Source organism: Pongo abelii, chromosome 20, assembly GCF_028885655.2.
Source record: "Pongo abelii isolate AG06213 chromosome 20, NHGRI_mPonAbe1-v2.0_pri, whole genome shotgun sequence".
Lineage (NCBI taxonomy): Eukaryota > Metazoa > Chordata > Mammalia > Primates > Hominidae > Pongo > Pongo abelii.
The window spans coordinates 65,023,532-65,038,221 of record NC_072005.2 but is presented as its reverse complement, the minus strand read 5'-3'; the positions used below and the strand labels follow the sequence as shown (position 1 = coordinate 65,038,221).

At 49.3% G+C, this 14,690-nt stretch overlaps 1 protein-coding gene across 38 annotated transcripts in view; it reads right to left on the bottom strand.

Annotated features, from left to right (window-relative positions):
• ZNF544 (zinc finger protein 544) overlaps positions 1 to 13,995 on the bottom strand; it is a 49,209-nt gene extending 35,214 nt beyond the window's left edge. For 20 of the 38 annotated variants that reach the window (XR_008516304.2, XR_008516305.2, XR_008516303.2 and 17 more), the window contains exons 1-2: positions 12,421 to 12,566; positions 1,924 to 2,039 (exon numbers count right to left, since the gene is read on the bottom strand). Coding sequence is in view for 29 of the 38 variants with exons in the window: in XM_054539202.2 (XP_054395177.2) it covers positions 1,924 to 2,039; positions 12,421 to 12,563 (259 nt within the window). In the remaining 9 variants the exon portion in view is untranslated. The other 18 variants (XM_054539211.2, XM_063720367.1, XM_054539206.2 and 15 more) reach the window with 10 other exon arrangements.
• Positions 13,996 to 14,690: the final 695 nt, after the last annotated feature.

Genomic DNA, 14,690 nt, shown 5'->3' with positions numbered 1-14,690 from the left:
TGCAGGGAACTTCCCTTGGCTCTGGGAGGGGGTGTTGTCCAGGGATGCCCTCCCTCGGTCTCAGCTGGAAGTGCCAGGATGCTGCCTACTGCCAGGGCATGCCTGTCACCCTCTCTACTGAACTTAGTCACCAAACCCTTCATATCTTCTGCTTGTCTAATCCCCTTGCAGCAGTCACATCACTGTCCTACCAAGAGTTTGGCAAAAACCCTCTTGAATGTGGCACCAAACCCTTCCACACATCTGACTGCCATCGCCACATCGGCACTGAAGCACACCCTCTGCAGGCACCAACAGGTTACTCGAGATCACTGAACATTCCAGAAACACATCCTGTATCTCTGCCTTTGCTCATATGACTACGCTCGCTCGACCTGATGGTGCCTTTCATTTGCACAATGCTTTCTAGTTCATGAAGAGCCTTGAACTCTGACCCCAAAGGCCAGCGTGGTGGCTCATGCCAGGAATCCCAATACTTTGGGAGGTTGAAGCAGGCAGATTGCTTGAGTCCAAGAGTTCAAGACCAGCCTAGGCAACAAAGTGAGACCCCCTCTCTATAAAAATGTTAGCCAGCCGGGCACGGTGGCTCACACCTGTAATCCCAGCACTTTGGGAGGCCGAGGCGGGCAGATCACAAGGTCAGGAGTTCAAGACCAGCCTGGCCAAGATGGTGAAACCCCGTCTCTACTAAAAATACAAAAATTAGCCAGGCATGGTGACGTGTGCCTGTAATCCCAGCTACCCAGAAGGCTGAGGCAGGAGAATCCCTTGAACCCGGGGGGGCGGAAGTTTTAGTGAGCCGAGATTGCACCACTGCAATCCAGCCTGGGAGACAGGGTGAGACATTGTCTCAAAAAAAATAAAACAAAAAAAACACAAAACGTTAGCCGGGCATGGTCTGAGGTCCCAGCGACTGGTAGGGGTAGGGGCTGAGATGAGAGGATTGCATGAGCCCTAGAGGTCAAGGTTGCAGTGAGCTGAGATCACACCGCTGGACTCCAGCCTGGGCAACAGCAAGACCCTGTCTCAAAAAAAAAAAAAAAAAAAAAAAAAAGCGAAACAACTCCCATTTGGGCTAGAAGAGCAGATAAAGGCAGCCCCTGCAGACGCTGAACACATCATTCTCCCAGGTTTGAAAGCTGGCATTTTTCTTGCCCCATATTCTCAGAAAAAAAAAAAAATTCCCTTGAATATCAAGTATCAAGCCATGCATTGCAGAAATCTTGCTTTCTCTGTGCCGTATTTTTTAGGCAGTTCTCACCTTTCCCTTCAAAGACTTGGGAAACTTCTTCCACCAGCAATATCTCCTGCAGATGTTGCGGTGCTGGGGACCCACTCTGGCCAGGAACACAGAGCCTAAGCATGGGCCACCTCACAGCAGCCTCAAAACTCGCAGCTGCTGGGACTTCACCCCAGCAATGCTCTCATTTCCCAGGCAATCTCTTCTGAGAACTCTCCTGCTGTCAAACACTTCTGGTGCCTGAGGCCTCCTTTCCTATGCTGAATTCTGCAGGAATACTCTCCCCTCTAGGCATGACCTTTGTGGCAGGTCCTAATCTCTCTTCTGAACAGACACATAACATTCTTCAGGCAAACCAAGCAATCAAGTCCTCCAAGAACAAGTAGAAAGAGAGAGAGAGAAGTAAACAGCAAATTCAGTGCTGAAACAGAAGACAAAGACAATGCAATGCAAACAACTGCATGCGACCTCAGTGCCAGGGGGAGGACAGACAAGGCACAAACGCACACAAAAGAAATGGAATGTAGGCCGGGCGCGGTGGCTCACGTCTGTAATCCCAGCACTTTGGGAGGCCAAGGCGGGTGTATCATGAGGTCAGGAAATCGAGACCATCCTGGCTAACACGGTGAAACCTCATCTCTACTAAAAAATACAAAAAAATTAGCCGGCGTGGTGGCGGTCACCTGTAGTTCCAGATACTCGGGAGGCTGAGGCAGGAGAATAGCGTGAACCCAGGAGGCGGAGCTTGCAGTGAGCCGAGATCGTGCCACTGCACTCTAGCCTGGGCGACAGCGAGACTCTGTCTCAAAAAAAAAAAAAAAAAAAAAAGGAATGTGAATGATTAGAATTGCTATTAGATGACAAGTTTGGGGAGGAGGCATTCACACCCTACCAAAAAAGGTTTAAAGAATAACATAAGCTATGACAAAATATTCAACTTGTAAGACTTAGAGTTGGTATGAATATGTACACATTTACCTGACTCCCAACATTAAACTTACTCAAAAGAACAAAGTGGCCCAGGCACAGTGGCTCACGCCTGTAATCCCAACATTTTGGGAGGCCAAGGCAGAAGCATCGTTTGAGCCCAGGAGTTTGAGAACTGCCTGGGCAACACAGGGAGACCCTATCTCTACAAAAAAAAAAAATATATATATATATATATATTTTAATTGGCTGGGCATGGTGGTGCATGCCTGTGGTCCCAGGTTCTTGCGAGGCTGAGGCAGGATGATTGCTTGAGCCCAGGAGGTTGAGATTGCAGTGAGTAGTGATTGTGCCACCACATTCCAGCCTCGGTGACAGAATGAGACCCTGTCTCAAACAACAATAACAAAAAGAAAAGGAGAAAGAGAAAGAGAAAGAGAAAAAGAAAAAGAAAAAAATGACCCCTACCCCAAAAAGGTAAATGCTAAACCCATCATTCCATGATGCTGGAATGGTGACACTGCCACATCACACACACATTACAAGGAGTGTGCAGCGCTGGTTTAGCAAGCCTGGGTTGTCCAGACCCCGCACTTTGGAGTTTCACTCTGTTGCCCAGGCTGGAGTGTGGTGGCACGATCTCAGCTCACTGCAACCTCTGCCTCCCAGGTTCCAGCGATTCTCCTGCCTCAGCCTCCTGAGTAGCTGGGATTACAGGCGCGCATCACAATGCCCAGCAAATTTTTGTATTTTTTAAGTAGAGGTGGGGTTTCAGGATGTTGGCCAGGCTGGTCTCAAACTCCTGACCTCAAGTCACGCCTATAATCCCAGCACTTTGGGAGGCCAAGGTGGGCAGATCACGAGGTCAGGAGATCGAGACCATCCTGGCTAACACGATGAAACCCCATCTCTACTAAAAATACAAAAAATTAGAAGGGCATGGTGGCGGGCGCCTGTAGTCCCAGCTACTCGGGAAGCTGAGGCAGGAGAATGGTGTGAACCCGGGAGGCGGAGCTTGTAGTGAGCAGAGATGGGGCCACTGCACTCCAGCCTGGGTGACAGAGCAAGACTGTCAAAAAAAAAAAAAAAAAAAAAAAAGAAAGGTCTGATCCTTGTAATTTTAATCTGTATCCTTTCAATGTACTAAACTGTAACTGTGAATATAAGAGCTTTTCAGAGTTCTGAGTCCATATGGTCAACCTGAGAATGGTCTCAAGGACCCGCACACAGTGAACGCCACGCTTACTTAAAGAAACAGGGCTTTAAGAATTTCGAGAAAAGTGGACCATTTCTTCACAGCAGTGGTCCTCAACTGGGGGCAGTTTTGCTTTCAGGGAACATTTGGCCACGTTTGAAGACAGTTTCCGGAGTTTGGTGGGAGTGGAGGGGGAGGAGGTGTAGAAGGGGACAGCTACTGGCTGCCGTCTGGTGGGTAGAGGCCAGGAAGGTGTAAAACATTCTACAGCTCATGGGGCAGCCCTAGAGGATCATCTGGCCCCAAATGCTGACTGTGCTGAGCTGAGAAACTGCTTTACAGGGAGGAAGAACCTTGCGGGCAAGGCTGTGTCAGGCACAGGACTCTTCAGCCTGAGGCCAACCTCACACATGAGCAGATGTGAAGAAAACCTGCAGCCGCAGAGCACCCAGCCCTGTTTATTTTCACCACCTTGTCTTCCTGAACGTGAAGGAGAACTCAGAGGCCAGTCAGGACACACTAACAGCAAATGCTGAACACTCTTGCCTCCCCTGCACAAGGAGAAGAAATTCACCCTGACGCCACCAAACCTGTGTCCTGTGTCCCCTCCCTGTTCTGCCTGTCCCTTTGCATGCTGTTCAGGGCTTTGCAATTTTTTTTTTTTTTTTTACCGTGACTGTAGTGGGTTGAATGATGGCCACATCCTAATCCCTACAACCTGTGACTATGTGACCCTACATGGAAAGAAGAGACCCATGTTGAGGATCTTTAGACGAGGAGACTGTTGGGGTCCCCACAGTGATCCCTACAATGAGGGAGGTGGGAGGACCAGAGACAGAGGGGGAGAAGTGACAACAACGGGAGGCTCCTGAGCCAGAAACCCACACCCCCTTTGTACTGAGCGCACCGCAGACTCTCATGTACGCACTCCTCCGCCTGGAAGCCTGTGACATCGATGCTCACATGTGTACTGAGAACATGGGGCTGAGCAGGGACAGGGGAAGTCCTTCCTGACCCCTCCTGTGTGCTCTCCTCAAATTCAGCCAAAAGCCCGTGTCCCCGTCTTCCAGGCACTATGCGCCACTCCACAAGCCTGCCCCGTGCCTGGCTCAGCCACTGCTTCTTGTGGGGGTAGCACAGTGGGTTTGATGGGGTCCTGTCTCAGGAAGCCGCAGGGACACCACAGAATGAAGCCTGTGTCACAGAACCCTGTGGAGTGCCAGCTTCTCGCTGCCCTTAGGAGAAAGCCCAAATTCCTCCACAATCTCCAGAAATCCCTTCCCATATAAAAATCTCAGCCAGTCGCAGTAACTCACACCTGTAATCCCAGCACTCTGGGAGGCCAAGGCAGGTCGATCACCTGAAGTCAGGAGTTCAAGACCAGCCTGACCAACATGGTGAAACCCCGTCTCTACTAAAAATACAAAATTAGCCAGGCGTGGTGGCCCATGTCTGTTATCCCAGCTACTCTGGAGAGGCTGAGGCAGGAGAATCACTTGAACCCAGGAGGCAGAGGTTGCAGTGAGCTGAGATCGTGCCATTGCACTCCAGCCTGGGCAACAAGAGAAGTTTTAAAAAACTCCAGACACTCACCACAGACCTTGCAACGTCTGTCAGTCTCGTGGAACACCTTCCAGCTCCCCGGCCCCGCAACACCCCACCTTCAGACGCACTTGCAGGCTTCTCTAGCCTCGGGTGGCTCCACACCTTGCTGCCTCCCCAGGCCCTGACTCCATGCCGAATACAGGCCATGCCAACAAAGCTCCAGGCTTCTGGCACAGATCACACGCTGGGGTGTCTGCTCCACTCCAACAGCATTTAAGACACAAAAGGAAAATATAAGGAAGACAGGGAAGATAAAAAGCAGCTTGGAAGTCTCCATGGATGAGTGGGGAAAAAAGCAAAATGAAGGCGGGTGTGGGGTCTTACCTGTAGCTGCAAGGGCCCCTTGGACAGCTGGTGGGGCAAGGGTCTGGCTCCCTCCGCCCGTGAGGTGAGCCATCCTCCAGGCCAGGCTGTGCCTAACACTAGGCCCCAAGATGAAATCAAAGCCACGGCACTCGCAGAGGCTGCCAGGACCAGCAAGCTGCTGGCCTGGAGCGGCTCAGTGTCTTGTGGCCCCTGTAACCAATTTCCACAAAATTGTTGGCTTAAGATGAACAGAAGCTTGAGGCCAGGCGTGGTGGCTCATGCCTGTAAACTTTGGGCAGCTGAGGCAGGCGGATTGCTTGAGCCCAGAAGATCGAGGCAGGCGGATTGCTTGAGCCCAGAATATCAAGACAAGCCTAGGCAACATGGTAAAACCCCGTCTCTACAAAAAATACAAAAATTAGCCAGGTGTGGTGGCGCACACCTATAGTCCCAGCTACCTGGGAGGCTGAGGCGGGAAGATTGCTGGAGCCTGGGAACAGAGGCTGCAGTGAGCCAAGACCACACTGCTGCACTCCAGCCTGGGTGACAGAGTAAAACCCTATGTGGGGGAAAAAAAAAAAGGTAAAAAGTTTCATAGAATGAGGCCAGGTGTGATGGCTCACTTCTGTAGTCCCAGCACTTTGGGAGGCCAAGGCGGGTGGATCACTTGAGGTCAGGAGATCAAGACCAGCCTGTTTAACATGGTGAAACCCTGTCTACTAAAAATACAAAAAATTAGCTAGGCATGGTGGTGCGCACCTGTAGTCCCAGCTACTTGGGAGGGTGAGGCACGAGAATTGTTTGAACCCGGGGAATGGAGGTTGCAGTGAGCAGAGATCTCGCCACTGCACTGCAGCCTGGGCAATGGAGAGAGACTCTGTCTTAAAAAAAAAAAAAGTTTCATAGAATGATACATACACACAAATGGAGGCTTAAAAATGCTAAATAAGGTCTACAGTCTAAGTAACAATATGTATCAATGTCAATGTTCCACTTGTGAAAGATGTCACTTCCTGGAAAAGGTGGGTGAAGGGCACACAAGATACTCTGTACTATTTTGCAGCTTTCTATAAGTATATATTTCAAAATGATGGTTTTTTTGTTTGTTTCTGTTTTCTTTCTTTCTTTCTTTTTTTTTTGAGACAGAGTTTCACTCTTGTTGCCCAGGCTGGAGTGCAATGGTGTGAAGCGATCTCAGCTCACTGCAACCTCCGCCTCCAGGGTTCAAGCGATTCTCCTGCCTCAGCCTCCTGAGTCTCAGCTGGGATTACAGGTATGCGCCACCACCCTGGCTAATTTTGTATTTTTAACAGAGACGGGGTTTCTCCATGTTGGTCAGGCTGGTCTTGAACTCCCGACCTCAGGTGATCTGCCCGCCTCGGCCTCCCAAAGTGCTAGCATTGCATGAGTCACCGCGCCTGGCTGTTTCTGTTTTCAAAATAGAGATGGGGTTTCGTCATGTTGCCCAGGCTGGTCTCAAACTCTTGGGCTCAAGCAATCCACCTGCCTTGGCCTCCCAAAGTGCTGGGATTACAGGCATGAGCCACTATGCCCAGACATGAAGTTTTTTTTTTTTTTTTTGAGACAGAGTTTCACTCTTGTTGCCCAGGCTGGAGTGCAATGGCGTGATCTCAGCTCACTGCAACCTCCCCCTCCTGGGTTCAAGCGATTCTCCTGCCTCAGCCTCCCGAGTAGCTGGGATTACAGCCACGTGCCATCATGTCTGGCTAATTTTGTATTTCTAGTACAGACAGGGTTTCTCCGTGTTAGTCAGGCTGGTCTCAAACTCCCGACCTCAGGTGATCCGCCTGCCTCAGCCTCCCAAAGTGCTGGGATTACAGGCATGAGCTACCAAGCCTGGCCTATGAAGTTGTTTTTTAATCATACAAATTTTAAAGTTAATTTATTTTTTAATTGACAAATACAAACTGTATATATTTGTCATGTACAATATATTTAGAAATACATATGCACTATAGAATGGCTAAATTGAGGTAATTAACATATGCATTCAATACTTTTTTGTGGTGGGAATATTTTACTTTCTTAGCAATTTTCAAGCATATAAGAGATTATTAACTATAGCCAACATGATGTATAAATCACACAAATTTTAGGTTCATTGCATAAAAAGTCAAAGATGCAGATAGCTAAGTGTAAGAATAATAAATAATCCAACATCTTAAGAGACAGCCACTGTTACTATTTTGTGCCTACCGTCATGTGCCCCATAATGACGTTTTGGTCAGTGACAGACCGCATATATGATAGTGGTCCCATATGATTACAATGGAGCTACCCTATACAGGTGGGCCATTTTTTATCTTTTATACCATATTTGTACCGTACCTTTTCTATGTTTAGATATATTTACATATACAAATTCTCACCATTGTGTTATAGTTGCCTATAGTATTCACTACAATAACATGCTGTGTAGGTTTGCAGCCTAGCAGCAAGAGGCTGTACCACATAACTTGTATGTGTATTAAACTATAACCATGTAGGTCTGTGTAAGCACGCCGATGACATTCACACAACAAAGTCACCTAACAACACATTTCAGAACATATCCCCATTATTATTGACAGGTAACTGCATGTCCTTTGAGAAACCTTCCTTAAAACAAACAAACAAAAAACAACAAAAAGAGAAATCTTTCTGTGTCAATACACACATGTTCACTAATCACCATAATGCGTTTCTAGAAAAATGTGATTATAATGTAAACACTCTATAATGTAAACATAAAGTATCTCCCAATGCCAATAAACAATTTTTGTAATAGCTGTAATTACTGTAATAGCTGAATTTGATGAATGGACTGTAGTTTATTAATAGTCCCAGCTTTAAAGAGTTTAATGTTTCTGAATATTTAGGACTTTTCCAAATTTCACCCTCACATCAGCCCTATAATGGCCACTCTTGCTTTCATACATGCCTGCCTTTCTGCATGTGTATGTTTAGGTTAAATATTCAAAAGCAGAATTGCCAGACAGCTCGCAGAATGCTGCACGCAGGTACACATGTAAAGGGAAGAACTGCTCCTTGAGCTATCCTAACACAATAAAAGAGGAAAAGTAGCAGTGTCACCATCAACAATGATTAACTCTGGGCTCGCTCCAAGTGCCAGGCTCCAGGCCAGGGATGTAAGTGGGACCCAGACCCAGCAAGGGCACAACCCGGGCCTGTGGGGCCTTTTCTCAGGTAGCAGGGAGGCCACATGAGCAAACAGGCAAGAACAATGAAGTGCAGTCCGCATTGGATCAAGGAAAGACTATAGTTCTAGGCCCACAAGATGAGGTTAAGGGAGGGGAGGCACTCCAATGCACAGGCAGAGGCTGAGGCAGATTGGAAACCTCACCCCAGAGACTGGGAAGACCCTGGCCCATCCCGTGACCTGAGCATAGAGAAGGGCAAGGGCCACAGCTAGAGAAAGTCCCATACAAGTTTAGATTCTATCTCAGAGAGAGAGAAGGCATTGCTGGGCTTATGTAGATGTTGGCAGGCTGGAGAATGGACTGTGGGGAGTAAAGGTGGAATAAGGAGAAGAAGTGGCTATCACCAAAGGCCAGGACTCAAGGGATAGCAAAATGGAGAGAAGTGGGCAGATTCACTCTCTACATTGGAAGTATAATCAGTTATGCAATAGAATTGGGAGTGGAGGCTCAATAATGACATCTCTTTCTAGATTCAAGAACTTGGGAAAGTTTATATCTTTTCCCAGAGTGAACAAGTAGGAGGAGGGGAATCAAGACATGTTAAGGCTGGACACGATTTCCAAGTGGGAATGTTACACAGCCAGTTACATTTGCCAGCCTGAAGCCCAGAGAAGAAATTGGGGCACCACAATAAAGATATTTAAGTCCATGAGACTCAGCAGCACTTAAACTAAACAGGAACAGTCAAGTTAGAGAGAGGGAACAGGACCCAGGACCAAGAGAACTCAATGATTTACAGATCTAATAAAGGAGGAGCCTTGTGTACACAGAAGAAAATCTGGGTCTTTAAATTTTCCGTGGGCAGAATATATTACAGACAGAAGTGTGTAGATAAATCTATAATCTACCTTGACACCATACTTAAAATAATTTATTATACTCTATTTTGTCTTCCTGATCAAATTTTAAGACATGTGTCGAAGTTTCTCATATAGTCCTTCTCATATTTCCTTTAAGTACACAATTTTTGTTTTATATCTATGCTATGGTGTCTGGTCCATAAACATTCAAGATTAATGTATGTTGTTCCTATAGACTTTTATCACTAAAGAGGTGATAAGGCCAGGCCTTAATCCTGTAATCATACCTGTAATCCCAGCACGTTTGGAGGCTAATGTGGTTTGGCTGTGTCCCCACCTATATCTCTTCTTGAATTGTAGCTCCCGTAATTCCCACACGTCATGTGGGAGGAACTCAGTGGAAGGTAACTGAGTCATGGGGGCAGGTCTTTTCCTTGCTGTTCTTGTGACAGTATCACAAGATCTGATGCTTTTATAAAGAGGAGTTCCCCTGCACACGCCCTCTTGCCTGCTGCCATGCAAGGTGTGACTTTACTTCTCCTTTGCCTTCTGCCATGATTGTGAGACATCCCCAGCTATGTGGAACTGTGAGTCAATTAAACCTCTTTCCTTTATAAATTACCCAGTCTTGGGTATGTCTTTTTTTTTTTTTTTTTTTTTGAGATGGAGTCTCTCTTTGTCACCCAGGCTGGAGTGCAGTGGCACGATCTCGGCTCACTGCAAGCTCCGCCTCCCAGGTTCATGCCATTCTCCTGCCTCAGCCTCCAGAGTAGCTGGGACTACAGGCGCCCGCCACCACGCCCGGCTGATTTTTTGTACTTTTTTTTTTTTTTTAGTAGAGACGGGGTTTCACCATGTTAGCCAGCCAGGATGGTCTCAATCTCCTGACCTTGTGATCTGCCCGCCTCAGCCTCCCAAAGTGCTGGGATTACAGGCGTGAGCCACCACGCCCGGCCCGGATATGTCTTTATTAGCAGCATGAGAACAGACTAATACAGAGGTCAAAGCAGGAAGACTGCTTGAGCCTATAAGCTGGAGACTAGCTTGGACAACAAAGTGAGACCAAGTCTCTACAAAAAAATCAAAAAGTTAGCTGGGTGTAGTGGCATACACTTGTAGTCCCAGCTACTGAGAAGGCTGAGATGGGAGAATCACTTGAGCTGGGAGGTCAAGGCTGCAGTGAGCTGTGATGGCATCACTGCACTCCAGCCTGGGTGACAGAGTGAGACCCTGTCTCAAAAAAAAAAAAAAAAGGATAAAAGTGTCTTAATGCTGCTGCACTAACGGTCTACTTTATCTGATATTATCTTGCCACCCATTTCCTTATTTGTCTTCACTGATGGATCTATGCTCATCCCACCACCTGTTTGTCAAAGCCTGGATCATCTGACTCTTCTAAGTAGAGCGTATCTTTAACTTTTTATTTTCAGTTCAATTTCAAAGTGTCTACTAAAACAGAGTTCTACCCATCACATTTACTGTGAGAACTAGTCTTATTTCTGCCATTACATATATTTTCCATTTCTTTTCAAGTTCAAGACCAGCCTGGACAACACGGCGAAACCCCGTCCATACTAAAAAAATAAAAAAATTAGCTGGGCGTGGCAGCACACGTCTGTAGTCCCAGTAATTTGGGAGGCTGAGGCACAAGAATCGCTTGAACCCAGGAAGCAGAGGCTGCAGTGAGCCGAGGTCATGCCATCATTCCAGTCTAGGTGACAGAGCGAGACCCAGTCTTAAGAAAAAAAAAACAAAAAAACCCCAGGACTATTTTTTGATCTTGACAAAATATTTAAGCTTCTTTAATGAAAATAAAGACCTATGAGAAAGTCAGGTGATAGTCACAAATAGATAGTTCACCTACATGGCTGAAAAATGTACAAAGCTGCTCTGTATTAAAGACATATAATCCCAGCACTTTGTGAGGCCAAGGCAGGAGGCTCTCTTGAGGCCAGAAGTTTGAGACAAGCCTGGGCAACATGTGAGACCCCGTTTATAAAAAAAACAATAAAGACATGAATCAAAACACACTGGGGCCTATGATCTCAGCCTCCTTCCCTAGCAAATGCCCCAGGCCTTCCTACCTTTCGAAATCCACTGACCACTCAGGCTGTACTTCCTACAGGCCAGGCACTGTACCCTGTTCTCTGCCTGAATTCATGCATTTGATCTTCCTTGTAACCCCACAAAGACAATTATCAGCATTTACCCTGTTTTCTGAATGAGGAAACCAAGGCAGAAAGAACTTGAGTAAAACTTAACTGAGGCCTCGTGGCTGGGGAGTGAGAAGGTGGGAGCTCCATAGCTCATGGCCCTAAGCACACTACCACTCAGGCTCCCAGCCTCCCCATCTGGTACACCTCACCCCAGCCCAATGCCCCTGTTCTTTTTCTTAGCATCCTTGGCCTGAGGCCCACCTCTTGGCCTCTCTGACCTGTTTGTTCTGTGCAATCTGCCCATGCCCTTGACTGCCCTCTCTGCCCAACCCTGCTAATTTCTGAGTCCTGGGTGGTATATGAGTTCAGGAACACCAGTATCCACTCAGTCACTATCCCCTTACAGCTGCAAGCTCATGCTCTCACTCCCTACTTCAGTCCCCTCCCACCACTGTCCTCTCCCACCACTGTCCTCTCTGTGCAGACAAATCGGCCTTTTAATTCACTCCAAGGGACGACTCTGGACTCTTTCAACTTCCTGGCACACAAACTCCTGCAAGCCTGCACTCATTAGTAGCTCCCTTCAAATTCTGAGGTGAGATGTCTTCTCTCTGGTCAAGATGAATCCATATCCCAGTGCCCCATCCCCTGCCTCTTCTCCTCTCAGGTGAGGCCTGAACAGAGTGACCAACAGTCTCAGTTTCCCCCTCCTCATCTTGCCCATCCCTGCTCTGCTCTCTCACTCTCAAACACACACACAATCACAAACGTAGACCACATCCAAGAGGTCTGCCCAGTATCTTATGTGATACTATCTTGTCCTGATGCTCCTGGCCTTCCCTGGGGAATCTCTCATTGCCTGTGTCCATCTCTGCTCTCTAACCCTGTCCTTCCTTGTCTGGAGGCATCCAAGGGCGAGGGCTGAGAACACTCACTTCGCAACCTGCTTTCAAAGTACTGGCTCCATTACCTGTCGCTGTAGGACTCTGAACTGGCCTCTTTAACCTCTCCAGGCCTCAGTTTCCTCATCTGTAGACATCTGGAAAAACAGCAAGACCTGCCCTGTGAGGATGCTAAAAGAATTAATTGAGTTGCATTTACAGAGCTTAACATTGTGTTGACCTGCAAAAGGGGCACAACAGATGTATTCATAGTGATTATTCTTGGACATAAAATTCTCCATCTGTTCCTCATACTGGACCTGTATGGTGGCTGATCTGGCAGAAGTCCCTCTGGCTGCAGGGCTGGGGAGAGAGTTGCTTTCTCCTTCCTTTTCCAGTTTTCTCCTTCCCTGCTTGTGGGGTGACGTTTCCAATCTGCTCCAGGTTACGTGTCCAGCCCAAACCTCCTGGGCTTCCTGCCACTGCCATTCCCTCCTCCACATTCAGTCATGTCACCCACATGCTCCTCAACTCCCATGCAGAGACTGACCAGGCATTCCACATTTTCCTTGCACTGTGACTTCTATCCTGGCTCCATGCTGGAAACAGAAACACAGTCTTCCTCCACTCCTTCCTGCCTTTTGGCATCCCTCCTTACACGGAGTCATTTCCGTAATCTGATGTTTCCCTACTCCCTTAGACTCTGAAATCCAACCCCATGTCTTCCTCATTAGCACTGCCTTGTACGGTCCCCATCAAATGTCACCTAACACAAATGGAACCCCGATCCCTCACTTACAGGCGTTACATACATATCCCATCTTGTTCACCTCTGTAGTCTCTCTATGGGGTGCACCAGCATCGCTTAACCACTGCAGGCCCCCAACACCCCAGTTACCCCTGCCCTGCCTGGACTGGCCTTAATCTTCTGTTCCCTTGGAAAATACACTGTTCTCTCTGCAAGGTTCAAGCTTCACGTACCATTGGAACCAAACGTGTCCACGTCTGGAGCTGGGATGACCTCTGGGGTCCAACAGGCGCCAAATGCCTGGTGCCGCTGTGCCAGGAGGCTCTTGGCTGCCACCTGTGGATAAGCCGCAGAAGATGAGCTGAGGGAGGAAAAAGGAGCCGGGAGAGGCCCCGCTGGGTCGCCAGACGCCGGCCTGAATCCCCAGCCCCTGCAGCCCTCCACCCAGGCCCCCTCTGTCGGGAAGGCCCACCCAGTCCCACCCAGTCCCACCCCCTTGCCCGTACCTGCGAGGGGGCCCGGCCCTATCAGTTCCCTCCCAGCTCTGCAGCAGGAGAGCCTCCCGACGAGCTCAGACCCAGCCGGGCGCTGCTGCAAGGGAAACCTGACTGGACTGGCCTTCCCTGTCCCCCTGAGGCCGGAGACATCCCGACCCCATCAGGCCCCTGCCCTTGCCCGGCCTCGCCACATTATTGAGGACCCCCGCAGGCCCTGCTCGTTTCTCCGGCACGCCCAGGTCACTTGAGGCGGCTCTGGTCTGGTCCTGCGCTCCGGCCGCACCCGGCCAACGGTGAAACCTCCGCGCCAACCTTGAGGCGGCCAGACTCACCGGCACGCACCGGGCAATGGCGGTGCTTCCGGTGGCCGGCGGACGTGCCCGCGCTCCGCGCAACGAACAACTCCCAAAAGGCCGCGCGCCGGTGGCTGTTGCTCACACAGGAGTAGTCAGCGGGAGCATAGGGCCCCGCGGCGGCGAGACGAGCTTTTTCGTGTGTTCGCGACTAACATTGTGGCTTAGGGAGTTGCTTCCCGCGGCTCTGCTCCTTGGAGCGCCTGTCCCCTCCCCCTTGAACGGGCCACGCTGGTTCTCATCCAGCAACCGAAGCCGAGACTGTGGAGGCGGCGCCCGGCGTCCAGGGCGGGACTAGCGCCTATGGGGCTCGGCGCCGTCATCTCGGGGGCCTTCCCGGCGCCTTGCCCTGCTGGGGAGAGAGACCAAGACTGCGCCATGAGAACGGTCCAAGGCCGTTAACCGGGAGCCCAGGGGCAAGGGCGCCCGCCAACATCTGCGCCTGTGGCAGGGACTCGGGGACAGCCTGGGCGTGGGGACGCGTCCTAGTGACAGAAACAAAGCCCCAAGAGTGCCCTGCTTGGAGCATTCCGAGTGGAAGCTGGAAGCACGCTAACTGGAGGCGATTCGTCCTAGGTGATTGCTCAGTCGAGCCTATTTGGCTTTCTGTGGTAGCTCCTAAGTGGGCTCAGTGTCTGAGACCCACCACCGCCTGACCCGTCCTGGCTCTTCAATGAGGGAGACCACAGGAAACTTTCCTATGAAAGCCAGATGGGCGGGAACCACTGTGGCTCAGGCATCCTCAGCTCCTGGACTGTGCT